General features: G+C 43.7%; 1 protein-coding gene across 10 annotated transcripts in view; it reads right to left on the bottom strand.

Annotated features, from left to right (window-relative positions):
* The window catches only part of LOC106598824 (PHD finger protein 20-like protein 1), a 38074-nt gene that overhangs the window by 10008 nt on the left and 2355 nt on the right, over positions 1-25711 (bottom strand). For 5 of the 10 annotated variants that reach the window (XM_082959334.1, XM_082959341.1, XM_082959347.1 and 2 more), the window contains exons 4-18: positions 25375-25470; positions 24130-24214; positions 23927-24015; positions 22075-22258; positions 14199-14266; positions 12332-12462; positions 11973-12142; positions 11140-11337; positions 10669-10866; positions 10423-10482; positions 7795-8076; positions 6765-6983; positions 5502-5555; positions 5275-5394; positions 1557-1724 (exon numbers count right to left, since the gene is read on the bottom strand). In XM_082959334.1, the coding sequence (XP_082815460.1) occupies positions 1557-1724; positions 5275-5394; positions 5502-5555; positions 6765-6983; positions 7795-8076; positions 10423-10482; positions 10669-10866; positions 11140-11337; positions 11973-12142; positions 12332-12462; positions 14199-14266; positions 22075-22258; positions 23927-24015; positions 24130-24214; positions 25375-25470 (2122 nt within the window). The remainder of the gene's footprint in view (positions 1-1556; positions 1725-5274; positions 5395-5501; positions 5556-6764; positions 6984-7794; positions 8077-10422; positions 10483-10668; positions 10867-11139; positions 11338-11972; positions 12143-12331; positions 12463-14198; positions 14267-22074; positions 22259-23926; positions 24016-24129; positions 24215-25374; positions 25471-25711) is intronic. The other 5 variants (XM_082959346.1, XM_082959348.1, XM_082959349.1 and 2 more) reach the window with 5 other exon arrangements.

Raw genomic sequence — 25711 nt, 5'->3', positions numbered from 1 at the left:
CTGAGGAGGTATTAAGTCCAGAATGAAGGCTGCTGTGGCTCTGCTGGTGTTGCTGTTCTGTCAGTCTGGGGCATGGGCTGCAGTGTCTGAGACATGAACAGTGCTGATGTCTCCCTGCATCTCGTATGATGCAGGTATCTTCACAGCACCAGTGAGAGGGGTCTACTTCATCAGATTCACTGTCATGGACAACAAAACCTCCAAGGGGTTGTCTGTACTTTAGTAGAAGAATGGCCAGTCTATTATGTGGTCCAGTCAGTGGAATGAAAAGGACAACCATTATCTATCCAATGCAGCGATTCTAGATTATCTATCCAATGCAGCAATTCTAGAGTTGGAGAAAGGGGCCACGGTCCACAAGTCTCTTCTCAGGCTATTGGATCTAGAGTTGGAGAAAGAGGCCACGGTCCACGAGTCTCTTCTCAGGCTATTGGATCTAGAGTTGGAGAAAGGGGCCACGGTCCACAAGTCTCTTCTCAGACTACCAGATCTAGAGTTGGAGAAAGGGGCCACGGTCCACAAGTCTCTTCTCAGACTACCAGATATAGAGTTGGAGAAAGGGGCCACGGTCCACAAGTCTCTTCTCAGGCTACCGGATCTAGAGTTGGAGAAAGGGGCCACGGTCCACGAGTCTCTTCTCAGGCTATTGGATCTAGAGTTGGAGAAAGGGGCCACGGTCCACGAGTTACAGGTGATGGTTAAGAGTGGGACTGTGTTATGGAACTTCCTTTCAGATGGTAAGTTATGGGTGATGGTTAAGAGTAGGACTGTGTTATGGAACTTCCTTTCAGATGGTAAGTTATGGGTGATGGTTAAGAGTGGGACTGTGTTATGGAACTTCCTTTCAGATGGTAAGTTATGGGTGATGGTTAAGAGTAGGACTGTGTTATGGAACTTCCTTTCAGATGGTAAGTTATGGGTGATGGTTAAGAGTAGGACTGTGTTATGGAACTTCCTTTCAGATGGTAAGTTATGGGTGATGGTTAAGAGTAGGACTGTGTTATGGAACTTCCTTTCAGATGGTAAGTTATGGGTGATGGTTAAGAGTAGGACTGTGTTATGGAACTTCCTTTCAGATGGTAAGTTATGGGTGATGGTTAAGAGTAGGACTGTGTTATGGAACTTCCTTTCAGATGGTAAGTTATGGGTGATGGTTAAGAGTAGGACTGTGTTATGGAACTCTGTAAGGGACCCCAGGTTTCATTTCTAGCAGAACTACTGACACAATCTTCAAACTAAAACTGATAGATAACTAGTAAATAGTCCCTCAAAATGTCAAGCTAGAAAAAAGGAGAGCGGATAGGATACTTTCCCTTTTCTTTACCCAATAATATTCTACAGCAATATAGGGTCAACATGTCGTCTGATTCAGAGTAATGACGTGTGATAAATAACAATAAAAACACTGACTTCTCAGACGTTGTGCCTATATGTGTAGTTCATCAATTTGAACAGCACATTCATGTAAAGATGAAATGTGATTGGTTGATATACATATGTATGTATACGCATTCATTTCATAGAAAAGACGCCCTTGTCAGGCGATTCCCACTCACTCTCTCCGGTCAGGTCGACAGAGAGGATGGCGCGGGGGTACTGGTAATGTTTGGTGGTGGAGCAGGAGGAGGAGGAGGGGAAAGTGAAGGAGGTGGAGGAGCGGTGAAGAGTAGACGCCGTAGATCGCTCCAGGAAGGACAGGGACATGTCATCGTAGTCCGAATAACCTGCAGGTGAGAAAACACAACATTTATTTTTATGATGTATTGACGATGTGCTACTTCTAACCTCTGTTTATCTTTCTCTTAAGTATTTATTGGTGGTGTGTGTATTGGCTGGGGCAATCAAACTCCCCCTTTGAGGATTGATTAAGTACTATCTTATGTCTCATCTTAGATATATGTTTACAATAAGCTATACAAATGGACTGGCCATTCACTGACAACATACTATACACAGAACCTGAACTAAACGTACAGTGGATTCACAACAGCAGGAGCCCTTGGAGAGACATCAAGATACAGAACCTGAACTAAACGTACAGTGGATTCACAACAGCAGGAGCCCTTGGAGAGACATCAAGATACAGAACCTGAACTAAACGTACAGTGGATTCACAACAGCAGGAGCCCTTGGAGAGACATCAAGATACAGAACCTGAACTAAACGTACAGTGGATTCACAACAGCAGGAGCCCTTGGAGAGACGTTAAGATACAGAACCTGAACTAAACGTACAGTGGATTCACAACAGCAGGAGCCCTTGGAGAGACATCAAGATACAGAACCTGAACTAAACGTACAGTGGATTCACAACAGCAGGAGCCCTTGGAGAGACGTTAAGATACAGAACCTGAACTAAACGTACAGTGGATTCACAACAGCAGGAGCCCTTGGAGAGACATTAAGATACAGAACCTGAACTAAACGTACAGTGGATTCACAACAGCAGGAGCCCTTGGAGAGACATCAAGATACAGAACCTGAACTAAACGTACAGTGGATTCACAACAGCAGGAGCCCTTGGAGAGACGTTAAGATACAGAACCTGAACTAAACGTACAGTGGATTCACAACAGCAGGAGCCCTTGGAGAGACATTAAGATACAGAACCTGAACTAAACGTACAGTGGATTCACAACAGCAGGAGCCCTTGGAGAGACATTAAGATACAGAACCTGAACTAAACGTACAGTGGATTCACAACAGCAGGAGCCCTTGGAGAGACATTAAGATACAGAACCTGAACTAAACGTACAGTGGATTCACAACAGCAGGAGCCCTTGGAGAGACATCAAGATACAGAACCTGAACTAAACGTACAGTGGATTCACAACAGCAGGAGCCCTTGGAGAGACGTTAAGATACAGAACCTGAACTAAACGTACAGTGGGTTCACAACAGCAGGAGCCCTTGGAGAGACATCAAGATACAGAACCTGAACTAAACGTACAGTGGATTCACAACAGCAGGAGCCCTTGGAGAGACATCAAGATACAGAACCTGAACTAAACGTACAGTGGATTCACAACAGCAGGAGCCCTTGGAGAGACATCAAGATACAGAACCTGAACTAAACGTACAGTGGATTCACAACAGCAGGAGCCCTTGGAGAGACATTAAGATACAGAACCTGAACTAAACGTACAGTGGATTCACAACAGCAGGAGCCCTTGGAGAGACATTAAGATACAGAACCTGAACTAAACGTACAGTGGATTCACAACAGCAGGAGCCCTTGGAGAGACGTTAAGATACAGAACCTGAACTAAACGTACAGTGGATTCACAACAGCAGGAGCCCTTGGAGAGACATTAAGATACAGAACCTGAACTAAACGTACAGTGGATTCACAACAGCAGGAGCCCTTGGAGAGACATCAAGATACAGAACCTGAACTAAACGTACAGTGGATTCACAACAGCAGGAGCCCTTGGAGAGACATCAAGATACAGAACCTGAACTAAACGTACAGTGGATTCACAACAGCAGGAGCCCTTGGAGAGACATCAAGATACAGAACCTGAACTAAACGTACAGTGGATTCACAACAGCAGGAGCCCTTGGAGAGACATTAAGATACAGAACCTGAACTAAACGTACAGTGGATTCACAACAGCAGGAGCCCTTGGAGAGACGTTAAGATACAGAACCTGAACTAAACGTACAGTGGATTCACAACAGCAGGAGCCCTTGGAGAGACATTAAGATACAGAACCTGAACTAAACGTACAGTGGATTCACAACAGCAGGAGCCCTTGGAGAGACGTCAAGATACAGAACCTGAACTAAACGTACAGTGGATTCACAACAGCAGGAGCCCTTGGAGAGACGTTAAGATACAGAACCTGAACTAAACGTACAGTGGATTCACAACAGCAGGAGCCCTTGGAGAGACATTAAGATACAGAACCTGAACTAAACGTACAGTGGATTCACAACAGCAGGAGCCCTTGGAGAGACATCAAGATACAGAACCTGAACTAAACGTACAGTGGATTCACAACAGCAGGAGCCCTTGGAGAGACATTAAGATACAGAACCTGAACTAAACGTACAGTGGATTCACAACAGCAGGAGCCCTTGGAGAGACGTTAAGATACAGAACCTGAACTAAACGTACAGTGGATTCACAACAGCAGGAGCCCTTGGAGAGACATCAAGATACAGAACCTGAACTAAACGTACAGTGGATTCACAACAGCAGGAGCCCTTGGAGAGACATTAAGATACAGAACCTGAACTAAACGTACAGTGGATTCACAACAGCAGGAGCCCTTGGAGAGACATTAAGATACAGAACCTGAACTAAACGTACAGTGGGTTCACAACAGCAGGAGCCCTTGGAGAGACATTAAGATACAGAACCTGAACTAAACGTACAGTGGATTCACAACAGCAGGAGCCCTTGGAGAGACATTAAGATACAGAACCTGAACTAAACGTACAGTGGATTCACAACAGCAGGAGCCCTTGGAGAGACATTAAGATACAGAACCTGAACTAAACGTACAGTGGATTCACAACAGCAGGAGCCCTTGGAGAGACGTTAAGATACAGAACCTGAACTAAACGTACAGTGGATTCACAACAGCAGGAGCCCTTGGAGAGACGTTAAGATACAGAACCTGAACTAAACGTACAGTGGATTCACAACAGCAGGAGCCCTTGGAGAGACATTAAGATACAGAACCTGAACTAAACGTACAGTGGATTCACAACAGCAGGAGCCCTTGGAGAGACATTAAGATACAGAACCTGAACTAAACGTACAGTGGATTCACAACAGCAGGAGCCCTTGGAGAGACATCAAGATACAGAACCTGAACTAAACGTACAGTGGATTCACAACAGCAGGAGCCCTTGGAGAGACATCAAGATACAGAACCTGAACTAAACGTACAGTGGATTCACAACAGCAGGAGCCCTTGGAGAGACATTAAGATACAGAACCTGAACTAAACGTACAGTGGATTCACAACAGCAGGAGCCCTTGGAGAGACATCAAGATACAGAACCTGAACTAAACGTACAGTGGATTCACAACAGCAGGAGCCCTTGGAGAGACATCAAGATACAGAACCTGAACTAAACGTACAGTGGATTCACAACAGCAGGAGCCCTTGGAGAGACATTAAGATACAGAACCTGAACTAAACGTACAGTGGATTCACAACAGCAGGAGCCCTTGGAGAGACATTAAGATACAGAACCTGAACTAAACGTACAGTGGATTCACAACAGCAGGAGCCCTTGGAGAGACATTAAGATACAGAACCTGAACTAAACGTACAGTGCTGCTTGGATTTCCTCTTCTTTTTCTTCTTCTTCTTCTGTTTGATTTTGAAGTGGTCCTTCTCTTTCCTGTCCCTCCGCTCTTTATCCTTGTCCTTTTTTCCTAAAAAAAAAGCAGAACATCTATTTAATCACCAACTGATTTGCGGGAACAACGGAGAAACTTTATTTACTACAACTGCTAAGAAGAGAACTAGAACACAATCTCACCGATCACCTGGGATTTCTCCTCCAGTTTCACCTTCTTCTCAATCTTCATTAACCCTGTAGAAGGAGTCATGTTCGTAACGTGATCACAGTTCTCTGCTGCTAACTGTGTTGATTTAATGAGCGTCCCAAATGGCACCCTATTCCCTATATGCCCACTGCCCTGCCACTAACCTGGCTCCAGGCCTTACCGCCCCTCAGGAAGGCCCACTGCCCTGCCACTAACCTGGCTCCAGGCCTTACAGCCCCTCAGGAAGGCCCACTGCCCTGCCACTAACCTGGCTCCAGGCCTTACCGCCCCTCAGGAAGTCCCACTGCCCTGCCACTAACCTGGCTCCAGGCCTTACCGCCCCTCAGGAAGTCCCACTGCCCTGCCACTAACCTGGCTCCAGGCCTTACCGCCCCTCAGGAAGTCCCACTGCCCTGCCACTAACCTGGCTCCAGGCCTTACAGCCCCTCAGGAAGTCCCACTGCCCTGCCACTAACCTGGCTCCAGGCCTTACCGCCCCTCAGGAAGTCCCACTGCCCTGCCACTAACCTGGCTCCAGGCCTTACAGCCCCTCAGGAAGTCCCACTGCCCTGCCACTAACCTGGCTCCAGGCCTTACAGCCCCTCAGGAAGTCCCACTGCCCTGCCACTAACCTGGCTCCAGGCCTTACCGCCCCTCAGAAAGTCCCACTGCCCTGCCACTAACCTGGCTCCAGGCCTTACAGCCCCTCAGGAAGTCCCACTGCCCTGCCACTACCCTGGCTCCAGGCCTTACAGCCCCTCAGGAAGGCCCACTGCCCTGCCACTAACCTGGCTCCAGGCCTTACAGCCCCTCAGGAAGTCCCACTGCCCTGCCACTAACCTGGCTCCAGGCCTTACCGCCCCTCAGGAAGTCCCACTGCCCTGCCACTAACCTGGCTCCAGGCCTTACAGCCCCTCAGGAAGTCCCACTGCCCTGCCACTAACCTGGCTCCAGGCCTTACAGCCCCTCAGGAAGTCCCACTGCCCTGCCACTAACCTGGCTCCAGGCCTTACAGCCCCTCAGGAAGGCCCACTGCCCTGCCACTAACCTGGCTCCAGGCCTTACCGCCCCTCAGGAAGTCCCACTGCCCTGCCACTAACCTGGCTCCAGGCCTTACCGCCCCTCAGGAAGTCCCACTGCCCTGCCACTAACCTGGCTCCAGGCCTTACCGCCCCTCAGGAAGTCCCACTGCCCTGCCACTAACCTGGCTCCAGGCCTTACAGCCCCTCAGGAAGTCCCACTGCCCTGCCACTAACCTGGCTCCAGGTGCTTGTCCTTATCGATCACCTTCTTCAGGATCTTGTCGTGGAGGGACTCGAAGCTCTTCTCCTGAGGCGGAGGAGGGAGAGACAGCTCTGTGCTGTCAGAGCTCATGGAGGCAGAGGAGCGCTTCTTCCTGTTCAACCTGGGAGGTTTCAGACAGCTCCCCAGTCCAGTACAGTCCAGTTGGAACATATGGCCCGGAAGGGACAGTGCTGGAGGACAGAGGAGACAGTATAAACATATGGCCCTGAGGGGACAGAGGAGACTGTATAAAACATATGGCCCAGAGGGGACAGAGGAGACTGTATAAAACATATGGCCCTGAGGGGACAGAGGAGACTGTATAAAACATATGGCCCAGAGGGGACAGAGGAGACTGTATAAAACATATGGCCCAGAGGGGACAGAGGAGACTGTATAAACATATGGCCCTGAGGGGACAGCGCTGAGGGACAGAGGAGACTGTATAAAACATATGGCCCAGAGGGGACAGAGGAGACTGTATAAAACATATGGCCCAGAGGGGACAGAGGAGACTGTATAAAACATATGGCCCTGAGGGGACAGAGGAGACTGTATAAAACATATGGCCCTGAGGGGACAGAGGAGACTGTATAAAACATATGGCCCTGAGGGGACAGCGCTGAGGGACAGAGGAGACTGTATAAAACATATGGCCCTGAGGGGACAGCGCTGAGGGACAGAGGAGACTGTATAAAACATATGGCCCTGAGGGGACAGCGCTGAGGGACAGAGGAGACTGTATAAAACATATGGCCCTGAGGGGACAGCGCTGAGGGACAGAGGAGACTGTATAAAACATATGGCCCTGAGGGGACACCGCTGAGGGACAGAGGGGGGTGAGAGAGAGAGTATAAGGTTGGGCTCTGGACAAAAGTAGTGCATTATATAGGGAATAGGGTGCCATTTGGGATACACAGCCCAAAACAATTTGGTGAATTAGTGTATTGAAGTTAGATTCAACTAACTGTGTTTTCAAATGAATGAAATCTAAATCCATACACGATGAGGTGGAGACAGTCCTGCGTCTCTTTGTGTTGTCAGGGACCTCCAGCAGGGTGGTGGTGGGCATGGAGGCTGAGGTGGCCCGGGTACGACCAGCCCTGTCTGGGGAGCCTGGCAGCTCAGAGTCCTGGAGGTCCTTGTCAGCGTTGTGGTAATACTTGAGGTGGTAGTCCAGCAGCTTGGCTTTGCGGAAGGCCTTGGAGCACCCAGGGATCTTACACTTGTAGAGGTCCAGGTCGTTGGGAGACGTTGGGTCATCACACCGCTTGGTGTTCATGACTGAGAGAGTGAGAGGTGACACACAGAGGAGAGAGAGAGAGAGAGAGAGAGGTGACACAAAGAGGAGAGAGAGAGGTGACAGAGGAGAGAGAGAGAGAGAGGTGACACAGAGGAGAGAGACAGAGAGAGAGGTGACAGAGAGAGGAGAGACAGAGAGAGAGGAGACAGAGGGGAGAGAGAGAGAGAGAGGAGACAGAGAGAGGAGAGACAGAGAGAGGAGACAGAGAGGGGAGAGAGAGAGGAGACAGAGAGAGGAGACAGAGAGAGAGAGGAGACAGAGAGAGAGGAGACAGAGAGAGAGAGGTGACACAGAGGAGAGAGACAGAGAGAGAGGTGACACAGAGGAGAGAGACAGAGAGAGAGGTGACACAGAGGAGAGAGACAGAGAGAGAGGTGACAGAGAGAGGAGAGACAGAGAGAGAGGAGACAGAGAGGGGAGACAGAGAGGGGAGAGAGAGAGAGAGGAGACAGAGAGAGAGAGGTGACACAGAGGAGACAGAGAGAGAGAGGTGACACAGAGGAGAGAGACAGAGAGAGAGGTGACAGAGAGAGGAGAGACAGAGAGAGAGGAGACAGAGAGGGGAGAGAGAGAGAGAGAGAGAGAGAGACAGAGAGGGGAGAGAGAGAGAGAGAGAGGAGACAGAGAGAGAGAGAGAGAGGAGACAGAGAGGGGAGAGAGAGAGAGAGAGAGGAGACAGAGAGAGGAGACAGAGAGAGAGAGAGCAGTGACACACAGAGGAGAGAAAGAGAGAGAGAGGTGACAAAGAGGGGAGAGAGAAAGAGAGGTGACACACAGGAGAGAGCGGTGACACACAGGAGAGAGAGAGAGGGAGAGAGAGGTGACACAAAGAGGAGAGAGAGAGGTGACAGAGGAGAGAGACAGAGAGAGAGTTGACACAGAGGAGAGAGACAGAGAGAGAGGTGACACAGAGGAGAGAGACAGAGAGAGAGGTGACACAGAGGAGAGAGACAGAGAGAGAGGTGACACAGAGGAGAGAGACAGAGAGAGAGGTGACACAGAGGGGAGAGAGAGAGAGAGAGAGAGAGAGGAGACAGAGAGAGGAGAGACAGAGAGAGGAGAGACAGAGAGAGGAGAGACAGAGAGAGGAGAGACAGAGAGAGGAGAGACAGAGAGAGGAGAGACAGAGAGAGGAGACAGAGAGAGAGAGAGAGAGAGAGAGAGAGGAGACAGAGAGAGGAGAGAGAGAGAGAGAGGTGACAAAGAGGGGAGAGAGAAAGAGAGGTGACACACAGGAGAGAGCGGTGACACACAGGAGAGAGAGAGAGGTGACACACAGATGAGAGAGAGAGAGAGAGAGAGAGAGAGAGGTGACACACAGAGGGGAGAGAGAGAGAGGTGACACACAGAGGAGAGAAAGAGAGAGAGAGAGAGGTGACAAAGAGGGGAGAGAGAAAGAGAGGTGACACACAGGAGAGAGCGGTGACACACAGGAGAGAGAGAGAGGGAGAGAGAGGTGACACACAGAGGAGAGAGAGAGAGAGAGAGAGAGAGAGAGAGAGAGGTGACACACAGAGGGGAGAGAGAGAGAGGTGACACAGAGGGGGGAGAGAGAGAGAGAGAAGACACACAGAGGAGAGAGAGAGAGGTGACACAGAGGAGAGAGAGAGAGATGACACACAGAGGAGACACAGAGGAGAGAGAGGTGACACACAGAGGAGAGAGAGAGAAAGAGAGGAGAGAGAGCGAGAGAGAGAGATGACACACAGAGGAGAGAGAGAGAGAGGTGACACACAGAGGAGAGAGAGAGAGAGAGAGAGAGAGGTGACAGAGGAGAGAGAGAGAGAGAGAGGTGACACACAGAGGAGAGAGAGAGAGAGAGAGAGAGAGAGGTGACACAGAGGAGAGAGAGAGAGAGAGAGAGAGAGAGAGAGAGAGGGAGAGAGAGATGACACACAGGGGAGAGAGAGAGAGAGAGGTGACACACAGAGGAGAGAGAGAGAGGTGACACACAGAGGAGAGAGAGAGAGAGAGAGAGAGAGAGGTGACACACAGAGGAGAGAGAGAGAGAGAGAGAGAGAGAGAGGTGACACACAGAGGAGAGAGAGAGAGAGAGAGAGAGAGAGAGGTGACACACAGAGGAGAGAGAGAGAGAGAGAGAGAGGGGGAAGGAATGTTTTTCTGGATTATCAAGTCCCTCAATCCAGTACATGACACCCTTTTTGTTCAAGCTGGGCTGAAGAGCGTTTGAGTATGTTTCCATTCTATCAGACAGAGAGGACTTGGTAAAGATCAGCTTCTTACGGGAACATAAATAATAATTGCAGTAAGCCTTGAAGGAAATGAAAAGTAATGGTTAAAAGTATTATAATCAAACTAAAACCTACTTGGTTCCCTGGTGTGCTTGTTTAGTTTAGGGGTCCTGGTAGTACTTCTCCTCCCAGCGACTACAAATAAAACACAAACACAGATGGATTAGGACATTATCTAACATACATTATACTGTACAATGTCTGACCCTAATGACACCCTATTCCCCATTAAGTACACTACTTTAGCACACTTTGTACGGAATAGGGGGCCATTTGAGATGCTGCAGTTGAGAATAAATAACTCCCCTAGTCAAGCATTACCTGCAGCTAAGGGTGGGAATTTTTCTGCCACTGCCGTATGATTGGCTGATGGCCCGTCAGTCAGCTGGTCTCTGTGTGTGATTGGTGGATGAGATGGTGTGAGGATGGAGGCAGCAGATGAAGGTGTAGGTGGTATGTCAACACAGTAGTTGTGGAGGGTTGATGACTCTGCCCTCTCCACAGAGTTTGTCATTTGATCTAAAGGAAGACAATCACACACAGAATAGATTCAGGGTTGAATAAATAGACATGTTTTCCTGGTTGTTCATGGGGGTTTTTCTTGGTCAGGGTTGTATTCATTAGTGCAAACTGTAGCAAAACGTTTTGTCACTCAAAATTAAAAACAAGCGTTTCTTATTTGACAAGTTCAGCTAGTTTCCTCCCTGTTTCGGCCCATTTGGTTCCTAGTTAATATGACCCAGGTCACGTAGGTAGCCAGGAAGAACTCTGATCCCGTGAGGCTGCACTCACCCTCTGGAGAGGAGGAGGAGGAGGGGTCTTTGTGAGATGTGTTGTGCTCCCTCCCATGGGGTGAGAGGTCAGGGCAATGGGTGGTGGTGGGGTGAGAGTTTATATCAGGGCTGACGGTGGCCAGGCGCTGGGAGCGTCTCCTCCTCTGGCTGGGTTCTGAGCTCCTGGGGGAGCCTGGAGGAACTGCCTCACTATGTCCTGTTAGAGAGGAAGCACAGCCACCAAATCACCTGACAGAGATCACAGCCCTAGCTCCCCAAGTCTTACTTCTGTTGGGTTCTGAGAATATGAAATATACTTATGTCACTGAGGGAGAGAGGGTAATGTATAACGTTTACATGATGTCAGGATATGTTATTGTTAGCCATTAGGGAGCCTATGGGAGGGAGCCTCTGCAATAAGAGACAGCAGTACCAAGCACCATGACAGCCTTGAGTTGGGGAGGACTGAGCACTTTGGGGTAGCGGTCAGGTCAGATGAAGTGAGGAAGAACAGATATCACTAAAGGTTCGGTCTAGCAATAGAGCTGCATTGGCTGTTTAGAGGTGTAGGAGGAGACTCAGCCTAGGAGAAAGGATTAAATATCAGTGCTTGTGTGAACAATGTCTTTGTCTAATGCAGCTGTCTTGATCCTCTGTGGAAAATAAACCTGGTTTAAGCTTTCATAGCGTTCGTCGAGTTTTTACTCTGAGAATTAGAACCTAACAGGACTGAGGCAATTCGTTTGTTTTCCCCAAAACAAATCTTCCAAAAACGGTATACATAAAGTTGATATTTGTAACACCACTTGTGTCTAAGACTATACACTAGTTTGAGATAGTTAGTGGAAGTACTTTTTCCACTATGATCCTGTCCCTCAGCAGACCGACCTGAGGTAGCCGTGTCTGGGCAGCTGTGTCTGGGGGAGGGACTCAGCATGGACTCTGGAGCTGACATGGGGTCCTCCCCAGCAGACAGAGTAGTGATGGAGCACGGCGGCCTGGACACCCCCTGCTTCTGGCTGCTGTTAACCATGACAAATGGCTTCTTCATTATTTAACAAATGAGCAGCAAAAATATGAATAACAAGTACAACTTACAATTACATTATTAATGACAAATTATTACCTGATTACAATACACTATAAATATACCAATAACCCACAGATTTCTTAGGGCATTGAAAGCCAATAGCCATCTTGTCAAAAGCTACCTGTTGGACTCCCCAGAATGGTGCTTCAGACGCCTGTTCCGACACTTGGCTGGAGAGCCCGTCACAGAGGACCCAGTCTGTCTCTGGGTCTGCCCCTGTATGGAATCATGCTCTGCTGGTCTTGGTACCTTCTGGAAGAATACAGAGAGGAACATACAGTGGGATTGCTGTCATGAATTGACTCCTAGGCCGAGTCCCAAATGGGATCCTATTCCATATTTAGTGCACTACTTTTGTTATGGGCTCTGGTCCAAAGCACTGCAATATATAGGGAATAGGGTGCCATTTGGAATAGGGTGCCATTTGGGACAAAGCCTTAGAAAAACAAATACACATAATATAGAGCAAAGTCTGTCTTTTAAGTTATTTTATTTGTATATATATATATATATATATATATATATATATATATATATATATATATATATGCACTACAGTAAGTGACTAGCTGGTACCTGTTGTTGGGACATTATCTGCACTACAGTAAGTGACTAGCTGGTACCTGTTGTTGGGACATTATCTGCACTACAGTAAGTGTGGGCTGGTACCTGTTGTTGGGACATTATCTGCACTACAGTGAGTGACTAGCTGGTACCTGTTGTTGGGACATTATCTGCACTACAGTAAGTGTTGGGACATTATCTGCACTACAGTGAGTGACTAGCTGGTACCTGTTGTTGGGACATTATCTGCACTACAGTAAGTGACTAGCTGGTACCTGTTGTTGGGACATTATCTGCACTACAGTGAGTGACTAGCTGGTACCTGTTGGGAAATGATCTGCACTACAGTGAGTGACTAGCTGGTACCTGTTGTTGGGACATTATCTGCACTACAGTGAGTGACTAGCTGGTACCTGTTGTTGGGACATTATCTGCACTACAGTAAGTGACTAACTGGTACCTGTTGTTGGGACATTATCTGCACTACAGTGAGTGACTAGCTGGTACCTGTTGTTGGGACATTATCTGCACTACAGTGAGTGACTAGCTGGTACCTGTTGTTGGGACATTATCTGCACTACAGTGAGTGACTAGCTGGTACCTGTTGTTGGGACATTATCTGCACTACAGTAAGTGACTAGCTGGTACCTGTTGTTGGGACATTATCTGCACTACAGTAAGTGACTAGCTGGTACCTGTTGTTGGGACATTATCTGCACTACAGTAAGTGTGGGCTGGTACCTGTTGTTGGGACATTATCTGCACTACAGTAAGTGTGGGCTGGTACCTGTTGTTGGGACATTATCTGCACTACAGTGAGTGACTAGCTGGTACCTGTTGTTGGGACATTATCTGCACTACAGTGAGTGACTAGCTGGTACCTGTTGTTGGGACATTATCTGCACTACAGTAAGTGTTGGGACATTATCTGCACTACAGTGAGTGACTAGCTGGTACCTGTTGTTGGGACATTATCTGCACTACAGTAAGTGACTAGCTGGTACCTGTTGTTGGGACATTATCTGCACTACAGTGAGTGACTAGCTGGTACCTGTTGGGAAATGATCTGCACTACAGTGAGTGACTAGCTGGTACCTGTTGTTGGGACATTATCTGCACTACAGTGAGTGACTAGCTGGTACCTGTTGTTGGGACATTATCTGCACTACAGTGAGTGACTAGCTGGTACCTGTTGTTGGGACATTATCTGCACTACAGTGAGTGACTAGCTGGTACCTGTTGTTGGGACATTATCTGCACTACAGTGAGTGACTAGCTGGTACCTGTTGTTGGGACATTATCTGCACTACAGTGAGTGACTAGCTGGTACCTGTTGTTGGGACATTATCTGCACTACAGTGAGTGACTAGCTGGTACCTGTTGTTGGGACATTATCTGCACTACAGTGAGTGACTAGCTGGTACCTGTTGTTGGGACATCACTGGGACTTCTGTCCGGTCCTTCTTGCAGTCAGCATCATCTTCATGGGATTCTGAAGGCAGAGGGAGAAGAATATAACAGGTCCATTTACAGGTTGGAACTCCACACACAATGGCAGTCCCAAATGGCACCCTATATCCTCTATAGTGTACTACTTTTGACCAAGTCCCTGGTCAAAGGTAGTGCCCTATAAAGGGACTAGGGTGCCATTTGGGAGACACATTGTACATGTGATGGTTAACTAAGAATGAGGGCCCTGGGGTGAAATATGACCTGTGGTTTTACAGGCCTGGACCCTCTGGGGTGAAATATGGCCTGTGGTTTTACAGGCCTGGACCCTCTGGGGTGAAATATGGCCTGTGGTTTTACAGGCCTGGACCCTCTGGGGTGAAATATGGCCTGTGGTTTTACAAGCCTGGACCCTCTGGGGTGAAATATGGCCTGTGGTTTTACAGGCCTGGACCCTCTGGGGTGAAATATGGCCTGTGGTTTTACAGGCCTGGAACCTCTGGGGTGAAATATGGCCTGTGGTTTTACAGGCCTGGAACCTCTGGGGTGAAATATGGCCTGTGGTTTTACAGGCCTGGACCCTCTGGGGTGAAATATGGCCTGTGGTTTTACAGGCCTGGACCCTCTGGGGTGAAATATGGCCTGTGGTTTTACAGGCCTGGACCCTCTGAGTTGAATAACAAGCTATCTTGTACATTTCTCCTTCTCTTAGATCTCATGATGTCTTGCTGCTCTGAGGAGGGCTTAGTTTCTTCCTCATCATCACCATGGCGTCTTAGCTATCATTGGAGAGGTTGAGAGTAAAGAATCTTAACATCTAAATGATACCACTTCTCCATATCACTGCTGTATGATACTAACATACTAGCTACATGACAACAGTAACATCTAAATGATACCACTTCTCCATATCACTGCTGTATGATACTAACATACTAGCTACATGACAACAGTAACATCTAAATGATACCACTTCTCCATATCACTGCTGTATGATACTAACATACTAGCTACATGACAACAGTAACATCTAAATGATACCACTTCTCCATATCACTGCTGTATGATACTAACATACTAGCTACATGACAACAGTAACATCTAAATGATACCACTTCTCCATATCACTGCTGTATGATACTAACATACTAGCTACATGACAACAGTAACATCTAAATGATACCACTTCTCCATATCACTGCTGTATGATACTAACATACTAGCTACATGACAACAGTAACATCTAAATGATACCACTTCTCCATATCACTGCTGTATGATACTAACATACTAGCTACATGACAACAGTAACATCTAAATGATACCACTTCTCCATATCACTGCTGTATGATACTAACATACTAGCTACATGACAACAGTAACATCTAAATGATACCACTTCTCCATATCACTGCTGTATGATACTAACATACTAGCTACATGACAACAGTAACATCTAAATGATACCACTTCTCCATATCACTGCTGTATGATACTAACATACTAGCTACATGACAACAGTAACATCTAAATGATACCACTTCTCCATATCACTGCTGTATGATACTAACATACTAGCTACATGACAACAGTAACATCTAAATGATACCACTTCTCCATATCACTGCTGTATGATACTAACATACTAGCTACATGACAACAGTAACATCTAAATGATACCACTTCTCCATATCACTGCTGTATGATACTAACATACTAGCTACATGACAACAGTAACATCTAAATGATACCACTTCTCCATATCACTGCTGTATGATACTAACATACTAGCTACATGACAACAGTAACATCTAAATGATACCACTTCTCCATATCACTGCTGTATGATACTAACATACTAGCTACATGACAACAGTAACATCTAAATGATACCACTTCTCCATATCACTGCTGTATGATACTAACATACTAGCTACATGACAACAGTAACATCTACATGATACCACTTCTCCATATCACTGCTGTATGATACTAACATACTAGCTACATGACAACAGTAACATCTAAATGATACCACTTCTCCATATCACTGCTGTATGATACTAACATACTAGCTACATGACAACAGTAACATCTAAATGATACCACTTCTCCATATCACTGCTGTATGATACTAACATACTAGCTACATGACAACAGTAACATCTAAATGATACCACTTCTCCATATCACTGCTGTATGATACTAACATACTAGCTACATGACAACAGTAACATCTAAATGATACCACTTCTCCATATCACTGCTGTATGATACTAACATACTAGCTACATGACAACAGTAACATCTAAATGATACCACTTCTCCATATCACTGCTGTATGATACTAACATACTAGCTACATGACAACAGTAACATCTAAATGATACCACTTCTCCATATCACTGCTGTATGATACTAACATACTAGCTACATGACAACAGTAACATCTAAATGATACCACTTCTCCATATCACTGCTGTATGATACTAACATACTAGCTACATGACAACAGTAACATCTAAATGATACCACTTCTCCATATCACTGCTGTATGATACTAACATACTAGCTACATGACAACAGTAACATCTAAATGATACCACTTCTCCATATCACTGCTGTATGATACTAACATACTAGCTACATGACAACAGTAACATCTAAATGATACCACTTCTCCATATCACTGCTGTATGATACTAACATACTAGCTACATGACAACAGTAACATCTAAATGATACCACTTCTCCATATCACTGCTGTATGATACTAACATACTAGCTACATGACAACAGTAACATCTAAATGATACCACTTCTCCATATCACTGCTGTATGATACTAACATACTAGCTACATGACAACAGTAACATCTAAATGATACCACTTCTCCATATCACTGCTGTATGATACTAACATACTAGCTACATGACAACAGTAACATCTAAATGATACCACTTCTCCATATCACTGCTGTATGATACTAACATACTAGCTACATGACAACAGTAACATCTAAATGATACCACTTCTCCATATCACTGCTGTATGATACTAACATACTAGCTACATGACAACAGTAACATCTAAATGATACCACTTCTCCATATCACTGCTGTATGATACTAACATACTAGCTACATGACAACAGTAACATCTAAATGATACCACTTCTCCATATCACTGCTGTATGATACTAACATACTAGCTACATGACAACAGTAACATCTAAATGATACCACTTCTCCATATCACTGCTGTATGATACTAACATACTAGCTACATGACAACAGTAACATCTAAATGATACCACTTCTCCATATCACTGCTGTATGATACTAACATACTAGCTACATGACAACAGTAACATCTAAATGATACCACTTCTCCATATCACTGCTGTATGATACTAACATACTAGCTACATGACAACAGTAACATCTAAATGATACCACTTCTCCATATCACTGCTGTATGATACTAACATACTAGCTACATGACAACAGTAACATCTAAATGATACCACTTCTCCATATAACTGCTGTATGATACTAACATACTAGCTACATGACAACAGTAACATCTAAATGATACCACTTCTCCATATCACTGCTGTATGATACTAACATACTAGCTACATGACAACAGTAACATCTAAATGATACCACTTCTCCATATCACTGCTGTATGATACTAACATACTAGCTACATGACAACAGTAACATCTAAATGATACCACTTCTCCATATCACTGCTGTATGATACTAACATACTAGCTACATGACAACAGTAACATCTAAATGATACCACTTCTCCATATCACTGCTGTATGATACTAACATACTAGCTACATGACAACAGTAACATCTAAATGATACCACTTCTCCATATCACTGCTGTATGATACTAACATACTAGCTACATGACAACAGTAACATCTAAATGATACCACTTCTCCATATCACTGCTGTATGATACTAACATACTAGCTACATGACAACAGTAACATCTAAATGATACCACTTCTCCATATCACTGCTGTATGATACTAACATACTAGCTACATGACAACAGTAACATCTAAATGATACCACTTCTCCATATCACTGCTGTATGATACTAACATACTAGCTACATGACAACAGTAACATCTAAATGATACCACTTCTCCATATCACTGCTGTATGATACTAACATACTAGCTACATGACAACAGTAACATCTAAATGATACCACTTCTCCATATCACTGCTGTATGATACTAACATACTAGCTACATGACAACAGTAACATCTAAATGATACCACTTCTCCATATCACTGCTGTATGATACTAACATACTAGCTACATGACAACAGTAACATCTAAATGATACCACTTCTCCATATCACTGCTGTATGATACTAACATACTAGCTACATGACAACAGTAACATCTAAATGATACCACTTCTCCATATCACTGCTGTATGATACTAACATACTAGCTACATGACAACAGTAACATCTAAATGATACCACTTCTCCATATCACTGCTGTATGATACTAACATACTAGCTACATGACAACAGTAACATCTAAATGATACCACTTCTCCATATCACTGCTGTATGATACTAACATACTAGCTACATGACAACAGTAACATCTAAATGATACCACTTCTCCATATCACTGCTGTATGATACTAACATACTAGCTACATGACAACAGTAACATCTAAATGATACCACTTCTCCATATCACTGCTGTATGATACTAACATACTAGCTACATGACAACAGTAACATCTAAATGATACCACTTCTCCATATCACTGCTGTATGATACTAACATACTAGCTACATGACAACAGTAACATCTAAATGATACCACTTCTCCATATCACTGCTGTATGATACTAACATACTAGCTACATGACAACAGTAACATCTAAATGATACCACTTCTCCATATCACTGCTGTATGATACTAACATACTAGCTACATGACAACAGTAACATCTAAATGATACCACTTCTCCATATCACTGCTGTATGATACTAACATACTAGCTACATGACAACAGTAACATCTAAATGATACCACTTCTCCATATCACTGCTGTATGATACTAACATACTAGCTACATGACAACAGTAACATCTAAATGATACCACTTCTCCATATCACTGCTGTATGATACTAACATACTAGCTACATGACAACAGTAACATCTAAATGATACCACTTCTCCATATCACTGCTGTATGATACTAACATACTAGCTACATGACAACAGTAACATCTAAATGATACCACTTCTCCATATCACTGCTGTATGATACTAACATACTAGCTACATGACAACAGTAACATCTAAATGATACCACTTCTCCATATCACTGCTGTATGATACTAACATACTAGCTACATGACAACAGTAACATCTAAATGATACCACTTCTCCATATCACTGCTGTATGATACTAACATACTAGCTACATGACAACAGTAACATCTAAATGATACCACTTCTCCATATCACTGCTGTATGATACTAACATACTAGCTACATGACAACAGTAACATCTAAATGATACCACTTCTCCATATCACTGCTGTATGATACTAACATACTAGCTACATGACAACAGTAACATCTAAATGATACCACTTCTCCATATCACTGCTGTATGATACTAACATACTAGCTACATGACAACAGTAACATCTAAATGATACCACTTCTCCATATCACTGCTGTATGATACTAACATACTAGCTACATGACAACAGTAACATCTAAATGATACCACTTCTCCATATCACTGCTGTATGATACTAACATACTAGCTACATGACAACAGTAACATCTAAATGATACCACTTCTCCATATCACTGCTGTATGATACTAACATACTAGCTACATGACAACAGTAACATCTAAATGATACCACTTCTCCATATCACTGCTGTATGATACTAACATACTAGCTACATGACAACAGTAACATCTAAATGATACCACTTCTCCATATCACTGCTGTATGATACTAACATACTAGCTACATGACAACAGTAACATCTAAATGATACCACTTCTCCATATCACTGCTGTATGATACTAACATACTAGCTACATGACAACAGTAACATCTAAATGATACCACTTCTCCATATCACTGCTGTATGATACTAACATACTAGCTACATGACAACAGTAACATCTAAATGATACCACTTCTCCATATCACTGCTGTATGATACTAACATACTAGCTACATGACAACAGTAACATCTAAATGATACCACTTCTCCATATCACTGCTGTATGATACTAACATACTAGCTACATGACAACAGTAACATCTAAATGATACCACTTCTCCATATCACTGCTGTATGATACTAACATACTAGCTACATGACAACAGTAACATCTAAATGATACCACTTCTCCATATCACTGCTGTATGATACTAACATACTAGCTACATGACAACAGTAACATCTAAATGATACCACTTCTCCATATAACTGCTGTATGATACTAACATACTAGCTACATGACAACAGTAACATCTAAATGATACCACTTCTCCATATCACTGCTGTATGATACTAACATACTAGCTACATGACAACAGTAACATCTAAATGATACCACTTCTCCATATAACTGCTGTATGATACTAACATACTAGCTACATGACAACAGTAACATCTAAATGATACCACTTCTCCATATCACTGCTGTATGATACTAACATACTAGCTACATGACAACAGTAACATCTAAATGATACCACTTCTCCATATCACTGCTGTATGATACTAACATACTAGCTACATGACAACAGTAACATCTAAATGATACCACTTCTCCATATCACTGCTGTATGATACTAACATACTAGCTACATGACAACAGTAACATCTAAATGATACCACTTCTCCATATCACTGCTGTATGATACTAACATACTAGCTACATGACAACAGTAACATCTAAATGATACCACTTCTCCATATCACTGCTGTATGATACTAACATACTAGCTACATGACAACAGTAACATCTAAATGATACCACTTCTCCATATCACTGCTGTATGATACTAACATACTAGCTACATGACAACAGTAACATCTAAATGATACCACTTCTCCATATCACTGCTGTATGATACTAACATACTAGCTACATGACAACAGTAACATCTAAATGATACCACTTCTCCATATCACTGCTGTATGATACTAACATACTAGCTACATGACAACAGTAACATCTAAATGATACCACTTCTCCATATCACTGCTGTATGATACTAACATACTAGCTACATGACAACAGTAACATCTAAATGATACCACTTCTCCATATCACTGCTGTATGATACTAACATACTAGCTACATGACAACAGTAACATCTAAATGATACCACTTCTCCATATCACTGCTGTATGATACTAACATACTAGCTACATGACAACAGTAACATCTAAATGATACCACTTCTCCATATCACTGCTGTATGATACTAACATACTAGCTACATGACAACAGTAACATCTAAATGATACCACTTCTCCATATCACTGCTGTATGATACTAACATACACTACTAGCTGCATGAGAACAGGCACTGAGAAATGATCATTCATTTTTAAAGGGCCTGCTAATTTTAAACCCATCGGTGTCCCAAATGGCATCCTATTCCCTATACAGTGCACTACTTTTGACCAGGGACCATAAGGCTCTGGTCAAAAGTAGTGCACTACATAGGGAGTTTGGTGCCATTTGGGAAATACCCAGTGTGCATGTATCTGGTGGGTTGAGGGAAGGAGAGGACTCAAGTTACCCAGTTTGTCAGAGTCGGACTGATCCTGCAACTCTTCATCTAGCTCTTCTTGACCATCCTCATCGTCAGACTTCCCTCCGTGAGGGTCGTCCCTGACCTTGTTGCTGTTGGCACTGGTACGAGGCGTACTGCTTCCTTTGCTCTTGGCTGCAGCCGAGGCAGCTTTCACCAGGGCTATCCAGTCCTGTTGGAGGAGAGAGACTTGTTTTTCCTGCTTAGCTTTTTTCTATTTTGTTTTGTTGTGCATTGTCCTTGTTGTTGTTTGAAAAGCTCTTTAAATCCAGTGTATTCATATTTTGTTATTAAACGTAGTATTAGAGACTGGTGGTTAGATAAATGCATCTACTCTATAGGCTGCTGCTGTAAGTTAGTTAGGGTGCTTAACAAATGGAACCCTATTACCTATATAGGAAATAAATCAAATGGTATTTGTCACATACACGTGTTTAGCAGATGTTATTGCGATTTATAGCGAAATGCTTGTGTTTCTAGCTCCAACAGCGCAGTAATATCTAACAAGTAATATCTAACAAAATACACAATCTAAAGTAAAAGGAATGGAATTAAAAATATATAAACATTTGGAGGAGCAATGTCAGAGCAGCATAGACTAAGATACAGTAGAATAGGATAGAATACAGTATATAGATATGAGATGAGCAATGCAAAATATGTAAACATTATTTAAGTGACTAGTTCCAATTATTAAAGTGACCAGTGATTCCAAGTCTTGGTGTATAAGGGCAGCAGCCTCTAATTAGGGTGCCATTTGGGACTCTGACTTAGTGTGTGGAGAAATAACAGGCTTAACCGTGACTAAACAGATCATCTAGGTGTAAGACTAGGTCACGACCTTGGTCGGTGAGAAAATAGTAAGCCTCAATAGTAAAGAAATCAATATATTTAGCCTGCAGGGACTTGTGTTTGAACTATTAGCTACTACTTTCCAAGTGTACTGCGGCACATTAAAAGTAAAAAATTCTAACAGAAATAAATGACATCTTAATCAAGTAGTAAATAAGATTAGACTCTGGTCTCCTTGAGAGTGTCTGCTGGTTGGAACAAGGGAGAAGCCAGCAAGTCTATCCTGCCAAGACTGTAGGAATCAGCCTTCGCATTAAATCCAGCAATTCCCTGTTGCCCTTTACCTTCTGAAAAAGAGGGAGAAGTGAAATAGAAAATTATGGTATCCTACACTGTCTACAACAGACTTTCAGGAATTTGAACTTGCCTTCTATTAAATCAGTATATCTAAAAACGCCAGACTCCTGGCTGTAACGCCAGACTCCCGGCTATAACGCCAGACTCCCGGCTATAACGCCAGACTCCCGGCTATAACGCCAGACTCCCGGCTATAACGCCAGACTCCCGGCTATAACGCCAGACTCCCGGCTATAACGCCAGACTCCCGGCTATAACGCCAGACTCCCGGCTATAACGCCAGACTCCCGGCTATAACGCCAGACTCCCGGCTATAACGCCAGACTCCCGGCTATAACGCCAGACTCCTAGCTATAACGCCAGACTCCTAGCTATAACGCCAGACTCCTAGCTATAACGCCAGACTCCTAGCTATAACGCCAGACTCCTAGCTATAACGCCAGACTCCTAGCTATAACGCCAGACTCCTAGCTATAACGCCAGATCCTTAGCAATAATGCCAGGCTCTTACTAAGCTACATGTTCCTTACTTCTATTGGAGTAATGCTATCCAGGCCGTCATTGTAAATAAGAATTTGTTCTTAACTGACTTGCCTTGTTAAATCAAGGTTAAATTTACAAAAATAAATAAAAAATTAAATATGCTCATGCTGATTCCAGAAGTGATTGTATGATCATGTGACCAGCTCACCTGTCCTTTTGCATCATGGGGCATAGATTTGATATGAATTTTTTTCACACAGCGAATAACTCCATCATAAAACTGCACCGTGTAGATACCTAGAATTTAACAAAGACACTTCAGTTGGGACGGACACAATTGCAAGTCATTGTGTTGTGTGTATTGGCCATATGGCCTGCTAATGCTTTACAAATAGTTAAAGTGATAAATACCCTCTTTGTTTACAGATTCAATCTTTGCAGGATAGTAGCGACAATCTGTCCATCGAGCAAGCACCTCTTCACCATCTCTCAATTCCTGTAAAACAAGTCAAGCCAAACACAAACCTCCATTACTCGAAATATGTATTTAACAAACACGTGCCATGTGAGACAAAAGTCTGAAATTATACTGAACCAAAATATAAACGCAACATGTAAAGTGTTGGTTCCATGCTTCATGAGCTGAAATAAAAGATCCTTGAAATTTAAGAGTGGGGGGGGGGGCGGTGCTTAGGAGTATTTCTGTCTGTAATAAAGCCCTTTTGTGGGGAAAAACTAATTCTGATTGGCTGGGCCTGGCTCCCAAGTGGGTGGGCCTTTCTATGAACTGTAACTCCGTAAAATCTTTAAAATTGTTGCATGTTACATTTATATTTTTGTCCAGTATAGATACTGTAGAAGCACTAAATGTTGTTTGATTTAGGATGTAAGGAATTGCTTGTAAGGTTGAAAGTGTAGATCGAATATTAAAGGCCCAGTGCTGTAAAACATGTGATTTCCTGTGTGTTAAATACATTTCCACACTGAGGTTGGAATAATACTTTGAAATTGTGAAAATGCCACTTTAGTGTAAGAGCTGTTTGAAAAGGCCGCCTGAAATTTCAGCCTGTTCTGGTGGGATGGAGTTTTGGCCTGCCTGGTGACATCAACAGGCTGTAAATTAGTTAATAGACCAATAAGAAAGAGAGTTCCAAACCTCTCTGCCAATAACAGCTAGTTTTAAGTTTTCCCCTCCCCATTCAGACCACTCACAGACAGTCCTAGCAAAATTCTTACTTGAGAAATTGATCTTTGCTAAGATGCTATTTTTGGATCATTTTATTTGAAAACAATCACAGTAAGGTACTAAATTACTTAATATTGAGATAAAAATGGCTGCATTGGACCTTTAAGGCAAAGAGAAAGGTTGTAACACAAAAAGCTCAAAGATAAATGTTACAAACATATGACAGTAACACAAAGAGCAAAAACTTGAATGACACAGAATGAGCCCCTTTAGACCACAGAATAGCACTGCAGTATGGAAATGCCTAAACTCTGGTATAGCTATGTCAGATTCAGTTATGCCTCAACAAAAATGATCTGATGGTTTTGACCAAAGCTGTGTTATGTGAAGAACCGAAACAGTGAGTGAGACAAGGAGTTAATAATTCAGCCAAATCACTGCAAAATGAGACACAGGGAATGTATGTATACTTGTCCCGGCTGCGGTAACTCTGTTTGGTCCTCTGTGCTCTCTGTACATCCAGGAAGCTCATCAAGGCGAGATGCTGACATCTCGCTGAGTCTCTCCTGGTAGAAATATTTATAAGATATAAGGCATAAACAATTTGTTATTTATTTTAAAACGATAGTTTACTCAGAATCGATATGTTACTACTATCCATCTATCACTCATCCGATTGATTGCACACTTTCAACCATCTACAACAAAACTCCTCATGAGGCAAACTGTCTCTAGCCCAGAGAAGGCTGTTTTTGAGTACTTGGCATGCCATATGTGTTTCATCAAATCCATCCATACATTGCAAGC

This window comes from Salmo salar, chromosome 02 (assembly GCF_965601325.2).
Source record: "Salmo salar chromosome 02, fSalSal1, whole genome shotgun sequence".
In the NCBI taxonomy this organism is placed as follows: Eukaryota; Metazoa; Chordata; class Actinopteri; order Salmoniformes; family Salmonidae; genus Salmo; species Salmo salar.
The sequence above is the reverse complement of the archived record's forward strand: the minus strand, read 5'-3'. Positions and strand labels throughout refer to the sequence as shown.